Source organism: Octopus sinensis, linkage group LG5 (genome assembly GCF_006345805.1).
Source record: "Octopus sinensis linkage group LG5, ASM634580v1, whole genome shotgun sequence".
NCBI classification, from domain to species: Eukaryota; Metazoa; Mollusca; class Cephalopoda; order Octopoda; family Octopodidae; genus Octopus; species Octopus sinensis.
The window spans coordinates 125,791,702-125,816,725 of NC_043001.1; the positions used below are offsets into that span (position 1 = coordinate 125,791,702).

General features: G+C 37.5%; 1 protein-coding gene across 1 annotated transcript in view; it reads left to right on the forward strand.

Annotated features, from left to right (window-relative positions):
* LOC115212356 (vacuolar fusion protein CCZ1 homolog) overlaps nucleotides 1–25,024 on the forward strand; it is a 41,263-nt gene that overhangs the window by 11,385 nt on the left and 4,854 nt on the right. The window contains exons 3-11 of the mRNA XM_029781228.2: nucleotides 1,076–1,166; nucleotides 2,817–2,939; nucleotides 6,951–7,040; nucleotides 8,746–8,921; nucleotides 9,984–10,136; nucleotides 13,106–13,251; nucleotides 16,044–16,155; nucleotides 20,835–20,987; nucleotides 24,076–24,203. Coding sequence (XP_029637088.1) covers nucleotides 1,076–1,166; nucleotides 2,817–2,939; nucleotides 6,951–7,040; nucleotides 8,746–8,921; nucleotides 9,984–10,136; nucleotides 13,106–13,251; nucleotides 16,044–16,155; nucleotides 20,835–20,987; nucleotides 24,076–24,203 — 1,172 coding nt within the window. The remainder of the gene's footprint in view (nucleotides 1–1,075; nucleotides 1,167–2,816; nucleotides 2,940–6,950; nucleotides 7,041–8,745; nucleotides 8,922–9,983; nucleotides 10,137–13,105; nucleotides 13,252–16,043; nucleotides 16,156–20,834; nucleotides 20,988–24,075; nucleotides 24,204–25,024) is intronic.

The following is a 25,024-nucleotide window of genomic DNA, read 5'->3' on the forward strand; positions in this document are numbered from 1 at the left end:
GGAGGCCAGTCAGGTAGTACTGGCAATGACCTTGCTCAAATGTTTTTTCACGTGCCAGTTAGTCACTCTGGCAACGATCACACCAGTAAGGCAACGCTGGTAATGATCACACTCAAAGGGTTAAAATATTTAATAATCCAATATTTTGGACAAATATATCCTTCTTCATAGGGTAAAGAGAAGAGGAAAATGGCTATGCTCATTGGAGGTTTATGTCTGTATGATTTTATACCCACATACACACACACACATATTAGTGTATAGTCTTTTATTTTTAAAAATACACAAACATGAAAGTGTACAATGTAACTATGTGTTAGAATGTAGTTTATTGTTTGTTTGTAAAGGTGTAAGATTAAGAGACATTATATTCCCATATAACAGGTTCATTGCAGCTGAGTGCAGTTGATGGCAAGGTTTATTGAAGAAAACCAGCCTTCATCAGGTGTCTTGGGGAAATTTCGAACCTGGGTTCTCATTCCTAAGGTATTTTTTGATGTTGTTGTTGTTGTTGTTGTTGTTGTTATTATTATTATTCCACTGGTGTCATGATATTCAAGCCAGGTGGTATTAGCTTTGAGTCTCTATACCTACACAGGAAAGTTAGATGGTTTGAAAGACGAGCTAGTTTTTGATGGAGTTTCTCTATATGTCTCCATTGAAGTCTAATGTCAGCTCCGTGCCAATTAGATAACAAAGTTTTATATGGTGACATACAGAGAACACTCCATCAAAAACTAGCTCCTCTTTCAAACCATCTAACTTTCCTGTGTAGATGTAGACACTCAAAGCTGGCTTGAATAATAATAATAATAATAATAATAATAACAACAACAACAACAACATCGAAAAATACCTTAGGAATGAGAATCCAGGTTCGAAATTTCCCCAAGACACCTGATGAAGGCTGGAAGGTTTATCAGCCGAAACGTTGTGTTAACCACAAACAAGATGAGGACAAATATCCATCAAATGTCAATAATGTAACCCTATGTATATTTTCTAATTTCTTGAGTAAATTCATTTTCTTTTTTCAAATTCTAAATTCTGATTATCTTTTCCTCCTCATTTTCAGGACATTTACAGATAAACCTTGTAAAAGTCTACACACTCAAAAACATCGACAAATATTTCATGAACCTGAAGAAAGTTTCTGGATGGTTGTGGTAAATTTAAGAGTTTATTTTGTCCATTTTTGTTTTTATTTCATTTTTTTTTTTTTTTTTTTTTTTTTTTTTTTGTTTAATGTTGTTAGAGCTTCTTTGTAATCTTTGTGTAATCACTAGAACTTTGGATATCTTCATGGGCAGAAAAAGAGGGACTAGCAATGCCACTGTAGACAGACGGAGCAGCTTTTCGGTCACTAACCCTTTTGATATCAACCTGCCTGAGACTCACCTTGTCATCTTATACTTCGTGTTGGATTTCACAACTTAGACCTAGGAAGACATGGGATGAGGTGGTGAAATAAGATCATTTGTTGTTGAGTTATATGGAGGCAATGACAAGTGACCGAGACTTCTGGTGATTTGCTGTGCTTGAGAAGACACAAGAAGCTAAGTGAAATCGTGGTCATGGCCAGTGACACATAAAATGCACCCAGGACCCTGTAAAATGGTTCGCATTAAGAAGGAAAGCCAAGCCAAAACAGCAAAAGAACCTGCCTCAGCTTTCTGGCTTACTAACTCTGGTCAAACCATCTAATGGATATTAAATGATGAGAATGTGGATGATCCATTCTTTTCAGTCCAGATGGCGCTATAGTACTCCAATCTATTTCACTCACTCTCTCTCTATATCAATATTTTACATATTATATGTTATTAACCGTAGCTTCTATTGCACTCTAGTTGAAAAGTTTAGTCATTTGTTTAAACTGTTAGCATTGTGACCAAATCTACCTCAACAGTCTTTCACTAAAAATACAATTCTAATTTCTTTGAACAACATTCACGGTAAGCACACTATAGCCATGGCTTAGATACAGGTGCTTATCCTTAATTAATTTTGTATTAGAGGCATCTCTGAACACTGCCTCTATGTATATAAGCTATTCCTCACTGAATAATAACTACAGAAAGCATCTGTATTTTTGTGATCATGTATATGTTGTAGTCTGTGATTTTCGACATGGAAAGGAAGTTGGAACAAAGAGCCAACATGACATTTTGTGTTGAACTTGGGAAATGGCATCCAACCAAAGTACAGATATACAGGAAACTACCACCTGTATCATCTCTTGTGAAAGGTAGGAGAGTCCAGTTTGCTGGACATTGTTGTAGAGCTGAAAACGAGGTAATTTCTACTCTTCTCCTCTGGACGCCATCTGCTCGCAATACCAGAGGGCGCACACTCTCCTACCCTGATGTAATCTCCAGGGATACAGACATCCAGCAACAGGACCTCAGTAATGCTATGATGGACCATGAAGTCTGGCGTAACATAGTAAATTCCATTGTCTCGACCACGGTCGAACAATGATGATGATGATTCTATCATAATATCAACACAATGCAAGCATCACCACCACTCAAAAATTAAGAAGCAAAAATTTAGCATTCATGTACACACACACACACAAAAATGGATTTACTACAGTTTCTATCTACCAAATTTATTCATAAAGCATTGGTCAGCTGGAGTCTCTTATAAAAGATAGTTGCCCAATCAGCCATACAGTGGAACCAAACACAAAACCATGTAGTCGCAAAACAGACTTTTTAACCACATATCTGTGTCTGCACCTATACATATATATACATTTCTACATGTGTTTTATATATATATATATTAATTCTTTTTATATATGCTTCCAGACTATTACAATACCATCAAGTGAAAAAATAAAGGATGGACAGTCATTTATTGACTATCAAGATGAAGAAGTACAAGATCTAGTGTATGATTGTGTTTTAAAACAAGCTTACCGGATGTTTAAGGTATGTTCAGTGGATCATTCAGTCATCTATATATATATATATAATTCTTTGTCTGTTTGTCCCCTATGCATTCTCAAGTAACTCCACCAGATCAAATCAAATTTTACAGGGTAAATAGTATTACACCCCGCAAGTGTCAACATGTAATTTTTATTTTCATTTGGATTAAAACAATGTAACATTTTCTCTAAAATAATCTTTCTTTAGTCAACTATAGTAAAGGACATTTTATACCATAACAACGATGACACATTTTGTATATGAGTGTGTGTATGTGTCTGTGAGTGTGTGTGTGTTTGTGCATTTGATACGTACAAGATAGTAAAGGACATTTTATACAACCTCCACCACACATTTTGTTTATGAGTGTGTGTGTGTGTTTGTATGTTCATTATGTACAACATAGTAAAGGACATTTTATACTACCATCATGACACATTTTGTATGAATGTGTCAGTGAGTGTGTGTATGTTTGCACATTCATTACGTACCATATAGTAGAGGACATTTTATACCACCACCACACATTTTGTATATGAGTGTATGTCTCTGTGAGTGTGTGTTTGTGCATTTATTACATATGAGATAGTAAAGGACATTTTATACCATGACAATGACACATTTTGTGAGTGTATGTGTCTGAGTGTGTGTGTTTGCATGTTCATTATGTAAATGTATATCTGTGTGTGTCTGTCTTAGTATATGTATGTGAGTGTATGTGAGACTGTATCAGTGATTGTCAATTACACTGATGTAAACTGGCTATGTGAAAGAGCTATACTGGCTCCAACTAATGAAATGGTTGATAAACTCAATCATGGACTTCTTCAAAACTTAACAGATACATCAGAAATGACTTTTCCATCAATTCACACAACAGTTGATCAAGATCAAGCGGTTCAATACTCTGTTGAATTTCTGAACACACTTTCATGAAGCCCCATGTCCTACAGGCAACAATCATAACAGGCAGTCACTAAGAAGAAAATGTCCTTTATTCCAAAATTTCCTCTCATACCTACAGATGTTCCATTTGAATTTAAGAGGCTTCAGTTTCTAGTCAAACTAAGTTTTGGCATTCCTATTAACAAATCTCAGGTAGGATCAGTCCCTCAATGTAGTTGGACTTCTCTCTACTACACGCTTCTCCCACGACTAACTCTATGTTGGAAGCAGCAACAATTTATTTATTTGGACACTAACAAAAGATTACACAATGAATATTGTTTACCATGAGGTGCTTCAAGATCAACAGATTTTTCAGTTCTAAATTCTATTATCATTACAATTCGGATATTTTTTGATAAAATATAGACATTGTGGCTGTGTGGTAAGTAGCTTGCTAACCAACCACATGGTCCGGGTTCAGTCCCACTGCGTGGCACCTTGGGCAAGTGTCTTCTGCTATAGCCCCGGGCCGACCAATGCCTTGTGACTGGATTTGGTAGACAGAAACTGAAAGAAGCCCGTCATATATATGTATATATATATGTGTGTGCGTGTATATTTGTGTGTCTGTGTTTGTCCCTCTAGCATTGTCTGACAACCGATGCTGGTGTGTTTACGTCCCCGTTACTTAGCGGTTCAGCAAAAGAGACCGATAGAATAAGTACTGGGCTTACAAAAGAATAAGTCCCGGGGTCGAGTTGCTCGATTAAAGGCAGTGCTCCAGCATGGCCGCAGTCAAATGACTGAAACAAGTAAAAGAGTAAAAATATATATCTTCATATTTATTGTTTACGTATCTGAATAAGAACACCAGTAACCTGGGCAATGCTGGGTAATTCAGCTAGTTCAATATAAAATTATGCAATTCTCAAATGATCCTTAGCTATTATCATTCTTTTTATAATAAATCCATGCAATATGGTACAGTTATTTAAGGCAGTGAACTGGCAGAATCATTAGCACGCCAGGCAAAATGCTTTGTGGCATTTTGTCCATCACTACATTCTGGGTTCAAATTCCACTGAGGTCAACTTTACCTTTCATTCTTTCAAGGTTGATAAAATAAGTACCAGTTGAGCACTGGGGTCGATGTAATCGATTTACCCCCCCCCCCCCCAAACTTGCTTGCCTTGTGCCAAAATTTGAAACCAATATGGTATAGTTATTAAGAGGCTTTGATAGATATATGTTAATTAACTTATCTCATCTGGCACCTGTGTCGGTGGCACATAAAAAACACCATCCGAGCATGGCCGTCCACCAGCCTCGTCTGGCACCTGTATCGGTGGCACATAAAAAACACCATCCGAGCGTGGCCGTCCGCCAGCCTCGTCTGGCACCTGTGTCGGTGGCACATAAAAAACACCATCCAAGCATGGCCGTCCACCAGCCTCGTCTGGCACCTGTATCGTTGGCACATAAAAAACACCATCCGAGCGTGGCCGTCCACCAGCCTCGTCTGGCACCTGTGTCGGTGGCACATAAAATCACCCACTACACTCTCGGAGTGGTTAGCGTTAGGAAGGGCATCCAGCTGTAGAAACACTGCCAGATCTGACTGGCCTGGTGCAGCCTTCGGGCTCCCCAGACCCCAGTTGAACCGTCCAACCCATGCTAGCATGGAAAGCGGATGTTAAACGATGATGATGATGATGAAGGGAGCTTTCAATGCAAATGATTGGAGAATTTTGGAAACAAAATCATTGATCAGGGTGCATTTGTATTGATGTCTTATGAATGGGGGATGTTTGCTGGTGGCTGAGTGAGAAAGTGTTATAGTGGACGAATAGTTATGTAGAAGTGGGCTGAAGATTTAGATTGAACCTAGTATTGTATTTAATGGTGTAAATTATGCATGGCATCTTAGGTGCACCTCAATTTCAACAGCACATATTCAGCATTAGGGACAAAATTAGCTTATGGGAGACACAACTTTGCATATAGGATTTAGGGTGATTCTTTTGAGACATTTTTTTGTACAATGTGGAGAATATACTGCCAACTTTGCCCAAACGACCTGAACATTAGCTTCAAGGTTCATCCAAGACTGGGACCACGGGCCATACGTCCCCTGCCCAATTCAAGATCACAGCATACATGCACATTGCAACATAATTTCTTTTCCTCAACAGGCCCTGCCCTATTTAACATTGTCCCGAAAGAGATCAAAGAGGAAAAAGATCCCATCAACTTTAAATGGAGTCTGGATAGATTCCTTCAAGGAATACCAGATAAGCCACCCATAATTTAATACAACTCACCCAACAAAAACTCACTACTTGAATGGACCATAAACAAAACTTGACTTAAACAGGATTTAGATAATCCTATCAGGTGGTGCTATTAAGTTAGACATGGCCTGGACCAATCTTTGGTCGAAATATATGTAAGTTTATCTGTCACCAAATATGATAGGTTAGATCTTAAAATGTTGGATATCTAAGATAACAAATCGCAATATGTAATCAGATGTGCTTCATTACAGACCTATCCAACCCAATGGCCCAGTGGTTAGGGCAGTGGACTCGTGGTCATAGGATCGCGGTTTCGATTCCCAGACCGGGCGTTGTGAGTGTTTATTGAGCGAAAACACCTAAAGCTCCACGAGGCTCCGGCAGGGATGGTGGTGATCCCTGCTGTACTCTTTCACCACAACTTTCTCTCACGCTTACTTCCTGTTTCTGTTGTACCTGTTTTTCAAAGGGCCGGCCTTGTCACTCTTTGTGTCACACTGAATATCCCCGAGAACTACGTTAAGGGTACACATGTCTGTGGAGTGCTCAGCCACTTACACGTTAATTTAACGAGCAGGCTGTTCCGTTGATCGGATCAACTGGAACCCTCGTCGTCGTAACCGACGGAGTGCTCCTACTATCCAACCCATACCACCACCCTAGAAAAACAAACATTTCAGATACGCAAATGATAATGAAAATGACAACAGCAGTGAGGTTAGATATAACAAACATGAAAATAATGTTGATGGAAAGAATGGGTGATGATAAACATGACAGTGAATTTTCCAAATATGTAATTATAACTGTGCTGTTGGTTGTTTTCCAGCTATTTAATGGAAGCTTCATGAACATTCTCCAGCGCTCAAAACAGTCTGTAGTGGCATTACAACAACGATTAGAATACTTCTTTGCAAGGGTAGGTATCATTTTGTATTTATTCCAGCATCTTTATTTTTACCTTTTCTGTTTTTTGTCTCTCTCACCATTCGTCCTCTTACAAATCTACAAGGATGTAGTACTATGGTTGTTAAGAACAGTGAAGCCATGCATTAGGAATAAAATTTCTGTCTGTGCCTTCCTTCTTCCACACACACATTTTGAGAGAAAAAGATATCCATACAAATATATATATGCAATGTTAAAGCTTGTCTCTCCCTCACTATTTTATTATTTCCCATTGGATGAAATGTCCTTGGTTACATAGGGTTGGGTTAGGGTTATCGATCAACATCAATGGAAATTGTAGCTGTGATACCAGTGCCGATGGCACGTAAGAGAACCATCCAAATGTGGTCATTGCCAGTGCCGCCCCGACTGGCCTCCTTGCCGGTGGCATATAAAAAGCACCATCCGATCATGGCCGTTTGCCAGCCTCGTCTGGCACCTGTGCAGGTGGCACGTAAAAGGCACCCACTACACTCACGGAGTGGTTGGCGTTAGGAAGGGCATCCAGCTGTAGAAACACTGCCAGATCAGACTGGGCCTGATGAAGCCTTCTGGCTTCCCAGACCCCAGTTGAACCGTCCAACCCATGCTAGCATGGAAAGCGGACGTTAAACGATGATGATGATGACATACTTCTAATATCAGTCAATACAATAAATAGTAAAGGTTTTCTAGACACTCCAAGACAATGGTCATACAATCCATCTATACACGAAACCAATAAAAATGTCACAGATTATCTTGCACTTGCTTCTTGCATTCATGCACAAGACCTACTACCTACTAATCTCTTCAGTGTAGCTGCAAACTGCATTCGACTGCTTAAATGATAAAAATAATAGAATGCATTCATGTTCATCATCAAATGAAAATAATAAAAAATTAACACTTTAAGTGATAACATTTGATACTGTGAATGATTTTTAATACCTAGGTTAATCTGTGATGATCTCAATCAAGGTTTATATGTGATGATCACTTGGAAGTTAATGACACGATCAGCTTGCAGCAAAGTGGCCAATATTTGGACATCTAATTTAACCCTTTAGCGTTCAAATTAATATGTCAGAAGTAATCCTTATTCATTTACATTTAAAAAAATTTATTTGATATTATCTTGTAGCTTCAAGATTTGAAAGATGTAATTGTTTATTTTTAGAATGACATTGCAGGGTAGGTGTAAGATGCTGGTTCTGGCCAGTTTGAGCATAAAATGAGCAGAATATTCGGGCCGGATATAGCCGGTTTAAACACTAAAGGGTTAAACCAATCCTTAATTAATATCTTTTGTGCTTTCATTGAGCCATATCTCTTGTTTTCGGAAAACCCACCCTACACTAAAATTTATTGGTTTTTATCACTTCCCTCACAAGCAGTGAGGCAACATAAAGTACAATCTACTGGGCCCTACTTAAGGGAAAAAGATGAGCCAGCATCATTATTTGTCCTTTGAAGATCTCAGGCAGTTGTTGAGAAAAGTCACAAGCCTTCCTATACAGAATTCATCACCAGATATTTTTGAGATATGAGGTCTGAGACTTTAGTTTGATAATGCAGGACTGTAAGCCCTGAGGAACAGTTGTGAGAGTAAAAATCTCAATCTCTATCAATTCTCTTGTTTTTTTTGTTTTTTTTTTCTCTTTTATTCATTTATCTTTCTTGTTTTTGTTTTGTAGTATTTACTTACTTTAAAACTATGTCAAAGTGACATCCTTGATGTTTTTGATGGAATTCACTTTCTGCCTCTGAATAAGAACACCTATCTCCGCATGAAATGTTTCATAAACCAGGTGGAGGCCCAATTCCCAGAAATCAAATACACAGCATTCCTCTATAATGACCAGTTAGTGTGGTAAGTAAGAGTTCATTTGTCTGACTCTGATTAAACTATCTCAGCATTTAGCACAAGGAGTTTCAGACTCATCGTTACTTCTTAATTAGACAAAGCAGTCATAATCATGTACTTAGTGAATTCATTTTACAATAACATGATTCTGTCTGATCCCTCTAGACCAGTGCTTATCAAACTGGGGTCCATATAATGTCTTGTTGTTAGAATTTATCAGCCATAAAATTGGTTGTACTTCTAGAATACACAAAATATTTTTACAATCTTTTAATATGTTGAAAATGTTGTAGAAGCCATTTGGATAATCTGTAGTTTTCTTAGATGCTGGACTTTATCCATTGCTCAATTTTTTCCACCCCTTCTCTCACCACTCTTGGAGCTTCTGCAAAAGATCTTAGGTACTTTTCCTTCTTCTCTGCTTAAACCATATTTATTTAAATGCATATTTGAATACGTTGAGTGTTTTCCTCACTTGTTATTTTCTGTATCATCCTATATATTTCAAAATGCTATATCTGCCACATGACTACAAAATATATTTATGTAGAAGCCAAGAGAGGGAACCTCTATATTGGTGGTTCTCGACATTACATCTATGAAGGATCCATTTTATTCAAATGGATTTTGTTCTTTATATACACCCCATCCTCTTGAAAGGTCTGTCAGCTCAACAAATTTTGAACTCAGCTCGCAGACGCTTGTACTAGCTTTGTGAATCCCCAGAGGTCTGCAGACTCTTGCTTTGATGCACTTTGACCTGCTTCTAGAATGGCACTAAAGTTTTAGTAGAAGGTACTTACTGACAGTGTAAGGCAGTGTAATCAAATCTGAAACCATATGGTTACAAAGCAAGGTTGCATGGACACACCCATGCTTGCAGCTCATTAATCTTACATAAATACTGTTGTGACTTTTGGGATAGATGGACAGAATACAGTATGTTTCCATATTTTTTGTTCATTCCTACCATTCTGTATTACTTTTTTTTATGCTCTCCTATTTCCTTTTTATATTACATTTCACAATTTGATCAATGTAGTATTACATGTCCACCTTCTCACCCAGGAGCGGTCTTCAGCAAGACGACATGAGAATCATGTACCGGTACTTGATCACTGGGCTTTTCCCCAGTTTCTTGGAACAAAACCTAATATCCGAAAACATATCTCCAGTCAAACTATCTGGGGTCACTGCAAGCTCACAGGTACATTATGGAAGGTATGTCTGTAGTTTTGTTTTGTTTTTTTTTGGTTTTCCAGTTCTTGTTGTTGTTCTAATCCATTATGTCTTTGAGTAAAACGGTTCCAGTTGTTGCCATCCTGTATCTTCACATGTATTTACGGTTACATTGTTAAATGTGTTGTTCTATTTCTTAAAAGGGTAGGATGTATTCTCGGGTAGATTTTGCTGTCATTTCTCACAGATCAAATGATCAAATAGAGGCTTCTCACCATTGGCTTGGTTGCTTCTGCAGTATTGTGTTATGGCAGTAGAATGTTAAAGGAAATCAAATAATTAGACACGTTGATGCAGGTATGGCTATGTGGTTATACAATTTACCTCACAATCAAGTGGTTCTGGATTCAGTCACACTGAGTGGTACTTTAGACTAACATTATAACCTCTGTAACTTCAATTATAACCTCTAGTCAGCCAAAGCCTTCTGGGTGAACATTATTTACATTTGATGGATATTTGTCCTCATCTTGTTTGTTGTTAACACATTTCGGCTGATATACCCTCCAGACTTCATCAGGTGTCTTGGGGGCATATGGCGTAGTGGTTAAGAGCACGGGCTACTAACCTCAAGATTCCGAGTTCAATTCCAAGCAGTAATCTGAATAATAATAATAACAACATTGAAAAATACCTTAGGATTGAGAACCCAGGTTCAAAATTTTCCCAAGACACCTGATGAAGGCTGGAGGGTATATCAGCCAAAACGTTGTGTTATCAACAAACAAGATGAGGACAAATATCCATCAAATGTAAATAATGTACATAATTCCTCATCCCTCAAATATAGTACTGCCTTGTAAGTGAATTTCATAAACAAACACTGAAACAAACCCTATTATATATATGTGTGTATTTTTGTCTTGACATTTGCTCGCTAACTGTAAAACTAACTTCATCATACAAGTAGGGATGTTTGTTTGCAATATTTCATAAAAGCATGTCAAGAATACAGAAAATATTACCTTGATTGAAAATAGGTGAGGGTTGACAATAGGAAGAACCTCTGGCTGTAGAAAATATACATCAACAAATCTCATCTGACCCATGTAAGCATGGAAAAATAGACATTAAATTATGGTTTTGTCATTCATGCAAGAGCAGTTATCTCATTGATGTAGTTTAACTAATGCTTTTCGTACCCAATCACTCTTTCTCTTCTCACTTATGCCACCTCTTTCATGCAAATTTACATGACTCATTCAATCAATTATATTCGACGCATTTTGTTTCAATCTTTATTAGTCGTCTCTATTCAGTGTATGTTACATGCAGTTTGCCTTTTTTTTCACTAAGAGAGAAGCCCCTTGCTATTCGTCTCATTTTCAGCCCTATCATCTCTGGTGCTTGTGCCAGTATACTTTGTTGGGTGTAGAATCAAGCAGATCCTTTAGTCTTGTCGGACACATGCTTGCCTACCTAGTGCTGTGTCATCAAAAAATGTGCCCTGCACATTGTGTAAAGTGATCACAGTTAATAAGGGCAGAGCAGCAACCACTCATCCAACCCATGCCAGCAGGAAAAGTGGATTTAGAACGATAGTGGTGGAGGTGGTGACAGTGCCACTGCTGTCATTGCCCTAAGTTGCCAACAAAAATAACAACTCCCTTGGCTCCTCATCTTAATACAAGTTCTGTATACATCTAAAAAGATGTGATGGTCATGGCTGGAATGCCAACTTAAGAACCAGTGAGAAAGTTTCTACATGTTCAATTGACCCATTAGTACTGAGGAAGCCAAATCTGACTTAAATGACATTCCTTCTTTACAAATAGGGTTAGACTGTTTTGGGTGACTGTGTAGTTGTATGCAGATACAGACACTTTCTCAGACAGCCCATCCTTTGACCCAAAGGAACATTGAGGATATGACAGTTCGAAGTATAGAGGGGGAAAGGGCTGCACTAGCACTCAGCTGATAACTCGTTTTTACCATGCAAGCCTTCCGGTGGATACTCAAGGGAGATAGAAACACAAGAGGTCAAGAACAATGTAGAGAAGGTCCACAGAAAGTGAAGATCTGGCAGGTGGCTACACCTGGGTACAACTGCAATCCTTTGCCAAAGAACAAACCAGATGGAAATCTCTTATTGGCATCTTATGCACCGCATAAAGTGAAAGGTATTAAGAAGAAAAATAATTGAAGCAACATGGGATGAAGCACCTTGCTGAAGAACCCAATTCCCAACCTGGTCTGGAAAGCGAATCCACAACCTTATGAAATAATATAATATAATAATAATAATAATAATAATGAAATTATTGTATACAGTGCTCAGGTGCACCACAACTTGTCAGAAAGTGCGTATAAAGTATATGCAGTAATGTACAAATGTCTGGAAAGTGAACAGTGTATGAGTCAGATACATGCTTGTGTGTGTATGGAGGGGAGAAAATCAGGTGTAGTGTTGGCGAATCTCAGGAAGCATGGAAGTTTTGAAGGATGCAGTGCTCCGACAACTAACAACTGATGCCGGCAGTTTGTTCCATGCTTCAGCAACTCTCAGCGTGAAAAAATTGTGATTGTGAGCCGAACATCCTAACCACTAGACCATGTTGTCTGAATAAATAAAGATGAGCCAGTCATGGCTGGCACATATTTGATCAGAACTGACCTGGAGCTAACAACTGTACATCATATTACAGTTATATTTTGGTTTCTTATGAGTAGGATTCAAATCATCCAAACCCCTTTTCTAATTATCATCATCATCATCGTTTAGCGTCCGCTTTCCATGCTAGCATGGGTTGGACGGTTCAACTGGGGTCTGGGAAGCCAGAAGGCTGCACCAGGCCCAGTTTGATCTGGCAATGTTTCTATTATGTTGATGTTTATTTTGACAATCTAATTATGTTAAGCCCACTGCAGTGAAAATTGTTTCATACTAAAGTCTTCTCTCTATTTTCATAGTATTTTCTGATTGTTTTTCTGGGTTTTTTTTTTCATTACAGGTTCATCACGGGGCCACCAGATATCAAAGATGAGAGCAATATGGGAAAGGTACCGCATGTTTATCTGAATACCGAAGAAGAAAATGAAGAATGCTACTTGCTTGTATATAGAGCACTAAGCGCTAGTATTTGCATGTTTATTAATGGTAAGCTATTTATTTATAATTCAAATGATAAATGATACAACGTTTGAATATTAAATTCAGTACTGAAAGCTAACAAAATACTCTCATCAGAGTGTTTCTATTGTGTATCTTTCTATAAACTGGCTAGATCATTTGAAAGTTGGGTGTCTTTGTCTACAGATGTAACACACAGTCAGAAGCAGGATAGAAGCTGCCAATCTTGCAGATGATTTGCCCAGTTCCTTGTCAACTTCTTCATCTGCAACTCTAGCATAACCAATGTAGAAATTTTACAAATCATAGGGAAAATGTTGAGTAGTATGCAGGTTTATTAGTTAGAACTCATCAGATATTATTATTAGTTACTGCAGTTAATCATCATCATTCATCATCATCGTTTAGTGTCCGTTTTCCATGCTAGCATGGGTTGAACGGTTCTACTGGGGTCTGTGAAGCCAGAAGGCTTCATCAGGCCCAGTCAAATCTGGCAGTGTTTCTACGGCTGGATGCCCTTCCTAACGCCAACCACTCCGTGAGTGTAGTGGGTGCTTTTTACGTGCCACCCGCACAGGTGCCAGACAGAGCTGGCAAACGGCCACGAACGGATGGTGCTTTTTATGTGCCACCGGCACGAGGCCCAGTTGAGGCTGGCATTTGATTTTATATCATTATTGACTTGTGGATTACTGTGCTTACACAAGTAATTAGGTATACTACTAGAGCAATGTGTTTAGAAGATGACTACCATACTTAATTGTTTGTGGTACAATTCGTGTATATTTTTTCAAAATGTAATTTTTAATGGAATACATGCACCTGTTAAACTTTTTAACCATTTAAAAAAAAGTGTTTTTCTTAATTTTTTTTTTTTTTTACTATGTTTACTCAGCTGAAATTATGTATAACTTCAACTGCCTGGTTAGCTTGTTGAACCATAAAGTACATCCATGTGTAAAGATATCTACTTTATTAATATACACATGTAAGGTGATCAGCTGGACGAATTGTTAACACATCATCATCATCATCGTTTAACGTCCGCTTTCCATGCTAGCATGGGTTTGGACGGTTCAACTGGGGTCTGGGAAGCCCGAAGGCTGCACCAGGCCAGTCAGATCTGGCAGTGTTTCTACAGCTGGATGCCCTTCCTAACGCCAACCACTCCATGAGTGTAGTGGGTGCTTTTTACGTGCCACCGACACAGGTGCCAGACGAGTCTGGCGAACGGCCACGAATCGGATGGTGCTTTTTATATGCCACCGGCACTGAGACCAGACGAAGCTGGCGAACGGCCACGCTCGGATGGTGCTTTTTACATGCCATAAGACAAAATGCTTAGCGTCATTTCATTCATCTTTACATACTGAGTTCAAATTCTGCCAAGGTTGACTTTGTCTTTCATTCTTTCAAGGTTGATAAAATAAGTACCAATTGTGCACTGGGGTTGATGTAATCAATTTACTCCTCCCCCACTAAATCAGCCCTTGTGCCTGTAATAGAAACTATGCATATGTGGGAATTTGATAAATGGAGGAATAGCTCAGAAAGGATTTTTAATAGATTACTTTCTTTTGTATCCACCTTGGGAAATGGATAGAATATTTCTATTCTTCGAGCTGCTGCAAATAAGATGTGTTCCATAATGCCATGTCAGGATTCTCTATCCCACTCAGCTTTAGGTCCTCAGTTGCATGTTTTGTGTCTCTACTAACAATATCCATGTAGATGAGTGGTCTTCATCCTCTATTATGGTGATAAAGTCTCTAAAATATAACATCTAATGTGGCTTCTTGATTAACATGAAAGCAGTGGCCAGTATAGTCTGTTATGCATTGAGCAACAGTGGAAAAGATGATTTGAATGAGATGTTTTCTTCAAGAGAAACCAGGTGTATGTACTATAAAGGTGATCTTGAACCTCTTTCTTCATAGTCCAAGTTCCAGCTCCATGGAGGAGAATGTTCTTTCCATACGTCTTGAAAAAAAGGCCAGCTTTTTTTGATTTTGAAACACTTTATTACTAGACTAGCACTATGACCCAGCAATGCCGGGTCATAGTGCTAGTGCATGCATATACAGCTGCGTGCACACATACATGTGAGTACTGTCCAAATGCTAGCTGGCATTCAATTGGCATATCAAGTTTCAGGCATTTTGATTGGGTTTTGGATAGAAAATTCACAAACATGTCACTTCTATTGATTTTTTAATGGCTTTGCGGGGTGACTGGGGAAATGTAAAGATGTGCACGACCACCCTTGTACGGTTTTGAATGACCACAGAAAGTGCGAGCCCTCTAACTGAAAAACTATGGATTTGTATAAAGGACACACACACAGACATTTTGCCGTTTATATATAGAGAGATATTTTGAAAATTTGGACATTTATATATTCTTTAAAAAAAGGCGGGGGGGGGGATTTACTTTTAGACTTGCTTGAGGTTAATCATTCAATCATAAAATAGAAGTAGAATCTGTTGTCAGTCAAAAGGACTGTGGCTGATGGACATATATTTCACTTTCCTTTGGAGAAGACTCAGCATAATGGCTATTGTATGGTTTGAACAATGATAATGTGGTCAATTGGTACACGGCATCAAAATCTCTGTCTCATTGAGATTTTATCTCACTCTAGCAGAAAAATGGAAATTCTTAAAGGGAAGAATATCAGTCTGTGTATTTGTAGGTGTATAGCATGTACCTGTTTAAATATTGAGTATTTTATAAAAAGACATGCTTATAGATTGTGCATTTTTAATCATTCTAATTTGGCATAAAAATAAACATTGTATAACAATTATTATTTTATGCAGTCAACACACCACTGACCTTTCAGACGTGTAAGAAAATTGATGCATTCCTGGGACAAACTTTAACAACACTTGCTTCCGATATTGCTGAACAGTATTCAAAAAAGTCATTAAGGTAAAACATTTAAATAAACACTCATTAAGTTAGTGTTAACATATTTAATGCAGCATTAGAAAGTTAATTACAAGTAATATTGTAGTGGAGAATTCTTTTGCAAAATTCTTCACAGTCAAAGAAGCAGCACCCTGTCACCTTTGCACTTCTAAATTATATTAACCCTTTTGTCACCAACCCAGCTGAAACCGGCTCTGTAGTACAAATGTCTTGTTTTCATAAGTTTTGAATTAGAATCTTCCACCAAACCTTAGTCATAATTTATGTTCCTAGCACTAGCTTAATGATAACTAAGTTATTTTACTAAATTCTTTGTTATATTTAAAGTAATTGAAAGAAACAAAGAGCATTTCAAAATAAATACAGTAATGAAAGGGTTAAATTCCATTGTCCATCCTTAATAAACATTCTGAATCAATCTCATCTTGCTGACATTTAATCTTTAGAACAATAATTTCCAATGTGGGGTGTGGGATCCAAATTTTTTAAAGTTTTTATTTTTGCAGTGGGACATGGAATTGTGAAAATCTTTTTTTTTTTCATAGTCAATAATGTACTTTTTTTTTTGTACTTAGTAATTAATAAAAGAGTTACAAGTAAATTCTTTTGTATTAAATAATTGTGATAAAATATTTAAAATCAAGTTTATTTGTTTTTTTCCCCAACCATTAGTGGGCATACATTTTTCTGGAAAGTATGGCCTGGGGGAAAATAGATTGGAAAACACTGTTTTAGAACTTTTATATTATTTTAAGCCTATCATATTTCTGAATAAGTAATAATTTGATAAATACACACCCACTCTTTTTCCACCCATTTATTTATATATTTCTCATTCATTGTTATATAAGTTGCAGATTATTATCACTAATGAGTTTTGCTTTATTAATCATCATATCTTCCTTATTTTATAATATTATTTCAGAAAAACTTAACAATGGCAACCAACAAACCTAGAACATTGATTATAAACCATTTCTGCCTCATTGTATTAAGTTAACTGTTTAAACCTAGATTTAATTCTTGTCCTTGTTACAATTTTCAATTAATCATAAAACTTACACTCAAGACATGGTATCCACAGATCACATCAATAGTTACATGTCTGTCATCATCATCATCATCATTGTTTAACGTCCGTTCTCCATGCTAGCATGGGTTGGACGGTTTGACCGGGGATCTGGGAAGCCAGAAGGCTGCACCAGGCTCCGGTCTGTATGGGCAGTAATTCTTAAAATGAACTGATGCAGGTTAGGGGAGGCTCTTTGATCTTTTCCACATAGGGGCAACTCTCTAGTACTGATACAATAACAGATGAACAAAACTAAAGTCAACGGGTTTATTTTGTGTGTACAAGAGAGCATGGAGCATGACAACCTGTCCAACACATGAATATGAAATGATGTTGGTGATAATGAGGAAAAAAGATGTTAGAAATTACTCAAATAATTAAATTATTATTAAGTACAGTAAAGAAAATGCAACATTGATCAATTTTTATAACATTACATATGAAGTGAAATCATTTTTTCCTTACCACATAATTTTTTCTAATGAGATTTTTAATCATCACCGCACAAATATGTTAACACAATCACTCCCCATATATATATATATATATATATATATATATTCGCCATGATAGATCGCTAGCCACTACACGTTCTTTATTTTCTCTCCTTGTTTCTTTCTGTGAAAGAGCATAGGCGCGAAATGTTAAAGACTTTCACTTCCCAAGTGTTATACTAATACGTCTGTTTGTTGTCTACACCACCTGTCTTCGTTTTTTGTTGTTTTTTTGTGAATTCTCCCCCCCCCCTATATATATAGACACACACACACATTTACATTATTTTTCTCTCTCTCTCTCTCTCTCTCTCTCTATATATATATATATATATATATAAATGAGAAGGTTTACGAAAATAAACAAAAGACGAAGGCAGGTGGAGTACAAACAAACAAATGTATTAGTATAGCACTCAGGAATAGAAATAGAAAAAGTCTTTTACATTTCGAGCCTACGCTCTTCAACAGAAAGATACACGGAAAAAAACAAGGAGAGAAAAAAAAATGCGTGTAGGAGCTAATGATCTATATTTATCTATAGTATATTGAACTGCTATTGGGAGAATCAACAAAAAAATTATTCCATCCTGCAAAAATTTTTAAATGAATTACTATAAGTTTCATGCTCAGATAGTACAATGATCAAATGAGCTTTTATAGCTTGCCACGTACTATCCTGTAATTTTTGAGCCTGAAAGATACAGCATAGTAAATGGCACACTTTACAACCTCATTCAATCATTGCCCTATTTGAATATGAAACTTATAGTAGCTCATTTTTTAATCTTTGCTTATTAGATTATATATATATATATATATATATATATATATATTATATATATATATATCATCATCATCATCATCATTTAACGTCCACCTTCCATGCTAGCATGGGTTGAACGATTTGACTGAGGTCTGGCGAACCAGACTCCAATCTGCTCTGGCCGAGTTTCTACAGCTGGATGCCCTTCCTAACGCCAACCACTCCGAGAGTGTAGTGGGTGCTTTTACATGCCACTTGCACGAGGGCCAGTTTGGTGGTACTGGCAACGGCCAAGCCCAAATGGTGATTTTTACATGCCACCTGCACAGGAGCTAGTCCAACGGTACTGGCGACAACCTCACTCGAATATTTCACATGCCACCAGCACAAGTGCTAGTAAGGCGACGCAGTAACAATCGCGCTTGAATGGTGTGCTTAATGCGCCATTGGCACGAAGGCCAGCTTGTTGCTCTGGCAACGATTTCACTCGTATGGTACGCTTAGCGCTCCACTAGCAACGGATGCCAGTCACCGAATTTGATTTCGACTTCGATTTCACTTGCCTCAGCTGGTCTTCACAAGCAGAGTTTAGTGTCTAATGAAGTAAAGGCACGCACAAGTGGACTGGTTACACCCCTAGCATAGAGAGAGGCGGGGTGGATATGAGGAGTTTTCTTCAGGATGATTCAAACTAATAGAAATGCATTTTTGACCATTTGTTATGTAGCTAAATTTAGATTGAATTAAATGAAATCGAATGTCCTTGTCATGCTTGCCTAATTGTTTGTCTTTCCTCACTACTTTAACTACTTGAATCTATATATATACATAAAGTGGAAGCACTCCGTCGGTTACGACGACGAGGGTTCCGGTTGATCCGAATCAACGGAACAGCCTGCTCGTGAAATTAACGTGTAAGTGGCTGAGCACTCCACAGACACGTGTACCCTTAACGTAGTTCTCAGGGATATTCAGCATGACACAGAGAGTGACAAGGCCGGCCCTTTGAAATACAGGTACAACAGAAACAGGAAGTAAGAGTGAGAGAAAGTTGTGGTGAAAGAGTACAGCAGGGATCACCACCATCCCCTGCCGGAGACTCGTGGAGCTTTAGGTGTTTTCGCTCAATAAACACTCACAACGCCCGGTCTGGGAATCGAAACCGCGATCCTATGACCTCGAGTCCGCTGCCCTAACCACTGGGCCATTGCGCCTCCAAATATACATAAAGTAATAATTGATAGAATCACTAGATTATAAAGGCTTATGAGCATGTGTTTTTTAGTAAACATTCTTTTTAATCTCACTGTGAAAAGTACACACCATGAATAAATAGTGGTTTTTTTTCCCTCTGTGACTAGAAAAAGAAGACCAACCTGATTGTTAGTTTCAGTATTTGTTAACGCTTCATCAAACTGTTTATTCATTTTCCTGTGGAGGCGCAATGGCCCAGTGGTTAGGGCAGCGGACTCGCGGTCATAGGATCACGGTTTCGATTCCCAGACCGGGCGTTGTGAGTGTTTATTGAGCGAAAACACCTAAAAGTTCCACGAGGCTCCGGCAGGAGATGGTGGTGATCCCTGCTGTACTCTTTCACCACAACTTTCTCTCACTCTTACTTTTTCTCTCACTCTTACTTCCTGTTTCTGTTGTACCTGTATTTCAAGGGGCCGGCCTTGTCACTCTCTGTGTCACGCTGAATATCCCTGAGAACTACGTTAAGGGTGCACGTGTCTGTGGAGTGCTCAGCCACTTACACGTTAATTTCACGAGCAGGCTGTTCCGTTGATTCGGATCAACCGGAACCCTCATCGTCGTAACCGACGGAGTGCTTCCATCCATATTCATTTTCCCATCCACAGAAAGAATTAGTGCTCATATCTATTTACAGCATATACAACCTTTAATAGAACTGAATTGGTCTGCCTTATTTGCATACTACTACTAATGAAAATTTGTAATTAAATGAACTACAATGTGGCAGAAACACAATGCTCTTCTTATGTCACCTTTGAATTTCTAAATAAATTCTTATATATATATATATATATATATATATAAAATCAAAGTAAGCAACAAGGATATCCAAGGTAGAGTAGTACAATTGTTTCATGCTACTTCATTTTATTAAACACTCTACCTTGCATATCCTTGTTGCTTATTTTGATTATAATCACCCCATTTGATTTATATGGATAATACCATACAAAATTCTGGTGCCTTTAACTTAAGTACCATATTCATCTGAATCTAAATTTTGCTTAATTTATATATCTATATAGATGCATGATAAATTATTATTATATACTACATGTGCATGTCCTTGCTTGTTTTGCAATTGTTCCAGTTTTAGTGAACCACAGTACAAATATGTGTACTTCAATCATATGAATCTGGCCCAGAAGACGACTGTACATGGTGACAATAAGAAATCAACAAATTTAAACATTCCCCCTGATACAATCAAGCTCTTAAGTGACATCAGTTCAGATTTCTCTAAGTAAGTATTCTTTTTCTCTCTACACGTTTTTTTCTTTAAATTAGGAATATTGTACAATAGTTCTACAGTTAGATTAGTATGTATATGTGGAGGCAGTGGGGTGGTAAAGGAGTGCTTCATGAAGCCACTCGAACAGCTAACCCTCGGCGAGAACTCCAATGGCCAGATGCTCTTCCAAATTCTCTCTTTTAACAACTTTCTATGCTTCAGGTATGTGTCTGGGACGGTGGTGCTAATGAGGTGCAGGACACATATCCTTGTTGATAGAAGTGTTCCTCTACATATATTGGCTTGGGAGGGAAGGTGGGGAAGACCATGGCAGCCCACACATAACATATCAGACGTCACATATGTATATGTATGTGTTGAATAACGTCCCCAATGCGGAAACACAAACACACTCATGTACAAAATGTGACATCGTCGTTGAACGTGGAAACACACACACACACACACACTGATAGACATATACACACTCGTATGCAAACTGTGATGTTGTCATCTTCACCATGGTATAAAATGTCCTGTACTATATTTGACTATAGAAAGATTATCTCCATAAAATGTTTATATATTAAGCACATGTTTTAAATGTTAATTTAAGGGTTAATATTTAGCAAGCTTGCAACTGCTGTGATAATTATTAACTGGTAATTGAATGGTAAATGTGTATTTTTATATACTTTAGACTTGGTGTTATCACATTAGAAAGAATAAAAGTGAAACAATATTCACTTTTGACACGTAATACTGAACCAGTGTAAAAGATTGCTCTGGGGCTGCATAGGCAAAAGTTGAAAAATTTTTGGGGCCTATGACACTCCATGGACCCTAAGTAATACATGTGTAAAATTTGAATGAAATCAGTTGGGTATTTCTTTAGGGATTCATACATACATTCTCAGCTTTATATATATATAGATATTTGTACTTTCATATGTTTTTTCATTCTAGCATGGGCTTCAGGAGTTCTCAACCATTTTTATTCTTGTAATGAGAACTCATTTGTTGCCAACAGAGATAATTGCTTTCTGATCTTTCTCCACCGATTCTCCCAGAATACTCACCAATTAGATCAGGGTTTCCCAACCATTTTTTATCCATGGAACCTCTTTGATTGCTATTTTATTCTGCTGGACCACATTGCCATTCAATGTTTTAAAACTAGTTTTATAGAATGTTATTTATTAATGTTTCCACACATTAATTTGTGGAGGTTGAACCGTGTAAACTGCGAGAGAAAAGAAACCTGTTTCTTGCAATACATACCAATACATACATCTAAAGCAAATTTTTTTCAGGGCACCTTAAAATACTACTGTGGATCCCCAATTTACTATTTTCTTGTATGGACCCTGGTTGAGAAGCACTGGGTTAGATGAATGTATGTTATTAAGGCATTGTCTTTGCTGCTAGATGTTCTTCCTGTTGCTAACCATAAATTATTTTTCAGATAAGCGGGGTGGGGTTTCTTTCTACTCATCTTCGAAAGTACAATGCTACAAGATGATTTGTTGACTGACAAATATCCACAAATATCACCATCTGTAGTTCAACAATTTTTTTTTTACTGCACTTATTCTAAACATTCACATACACACAGTTATGTGGTGCATACAGTCATACACTTAGATGATGCTTTGTACAATTTCCATATAATATAGAAAGGGTAATGATTGGGTGTATTGAGTACAGGATAGTGTGGGGTGAGTGAATACATGTAGTTACTGTGCCATCCCTCTTTTTACAGGTGGCATGGACCAGTTAAATTTTACAGATGACATGGAGGGTGGGTGAGTTTCAGAGAAACAGGAGGGTCAAGCATGTCTGATGACATACCTACACAGACAGCATGGTACAATGAATAGGGGAGATTGAATAGGTGGCGAGCTGGCAGAAACATTAGCACGCCAGGCGAAATGCGTAGCCGTATTTCGTCTGCCGTTACGTTCTGAGTTCAAGTTCCGCCGAGGTCGACTTTGCCTTTCATACTTTCGGGGTTGATAAATTAAGTACCAGTTACACACTGGGGTCGATGTAATCGACTTAATCCCTTTTTCTGTCCTTGTTCGTCCCCTCTATGTTTAGCCCTTGTGGGTAATAAAGAAACAGAATAGGGGAGATGAGTGTTATCTAATATAATGAACAAAATATAATGAACTGGAGAGATGAGTTTAAATGTGTTAAAATGGCTAAACTATCAGAAACAGGATTTACTGCCAGAATTATTTCACAGTAGAAGGCGCATGGCTCAATGGTTAGAGTGTTGGGCTCATAATCATGAGGTAGCACATTCGGTTCCCAGACAGTGTTGTATGTTGTGTTCTTGAGCAAGGCACTTTATTTCACGTTGCTCCTGCTCACTCACCTGTAGAAATGATTTGCGATGTCACTGATGCCAAGCTCATCGGTCTTTGCTTTTTCCTTGGATAACATTGGTGGTGTGGAAGGTGGTAAGCTGGCAGAAACGTTAGCATGCCAGGTGAAATGCATAGCAGTATTTCATCTGACTTTTATGTTCTGAGTTCAAATTCCGCCAAAGTCAACTTTGCCTTTCACCCTTTTGGGGTTGATAAATTAAGTACCATTTGCATACTGTGGTCGATGTAATTGACTGCCTCCCTCCCCAAAAATTTCAGGCCTTGTGCCTTGAGTAGAAAAGAATATTGGTGGTTTGGAGAGGGGAGATTGGCATGCATGGGAGACTGGTCTTTCATAAACAACCTTGCCCAGACTTGTGCCTCAGAGAGGAACTTTCTAGGTGCAATCCCATGATCATTGATGACCAAAGAGGGTCTTAACCCTTTATCTTATTACACAGTACTGACAGTAGTAGCTATTATACAATACTGTCTGTGGCTATAGATTACAAAACTATTAACCTTTTGAGGACTCTAGTAAAAGAGCATTATAGTATGCTGCCTTCAGCTGTGAACTATTTTTGACATCATTAATAAAATGCAATTTATTATACATAATTCATGTTAATGCATAAAGTCTTTAATTGTGGTTCGTTTTTAACTCTTTGCCAACAGGATTCAACAAAACCAATGCATAAATTCTCTGGTGTCTCTGTTTTTGTTCACAGGTGCGAAGATGATGCAGAAACCATTGTGAAGACTTTGAATGACTCTTGGGTTGTAGGGAAAAAATCTGACCATCGAGAATTCTATGTGGTTATTAACCAGAAAAATGCCAATCTCATTGAAATCAATGGTATGTTCTAGATATTGTGTGTGTTTGGTCATTCACTCTTGTAAAACTGGTTCTTTGTATTGTATATCCATTTTTTTTTTATTCCATGTCAACATGAATAGTTTTGGGATGAAGTGGCTAGCAGGGGGCAGAGGAAAAAGGGAAGAGATTTGTAAAATTGAACAGTTGTATATTTTTATAGCTGGCTGCTCTTTCTGCTGTTAACTACTCAACCATGAAATAGCATTGCAATTTGTTTGTCAGCCAAGCAAGTTGAAGCAAACACAGTTATATGTTGTCCAAGGGTATAACACCATTCCACAATATGAATTGTGATCAAAGTTTGTGTTATTAATGCCTTTTTCTTTTTTAAATTTAAAACAGATAATAAAAAAAACTGTAGCATTTTCATTTATTGAAATCAGAAGGAAGAATTAAATATAAAAACATAAAACTGAAAATTGATAATTTATGCATGAAATGAAATGCAAGTGGAAATACTTTATTTAAATTTATTTTCATTTTAAGTTTTACCCTAACCATCATCATTATTGCAACAGTTCTTCTTTTCAAACATAAATTTTTTTTTTCTTTTTCATTTTTCTCTGATGAGTTTGGCTTGTTTTTTGTTGTTTTTTTGAAGTAATAAGAATATTATTTGAATTGAATTTCAGCTCACATCTCAAGCTACTATACCATGCACAGTGTGTATGTGGAATAGTATTTCAAAATGTTGGACTTAGGATTAAGTTGTGGGTTTGATAACTGGATATATATATATATATATATATATATTATATTAAATTAGAGATAAAACCACTATTAGGCAAATCATACAATGA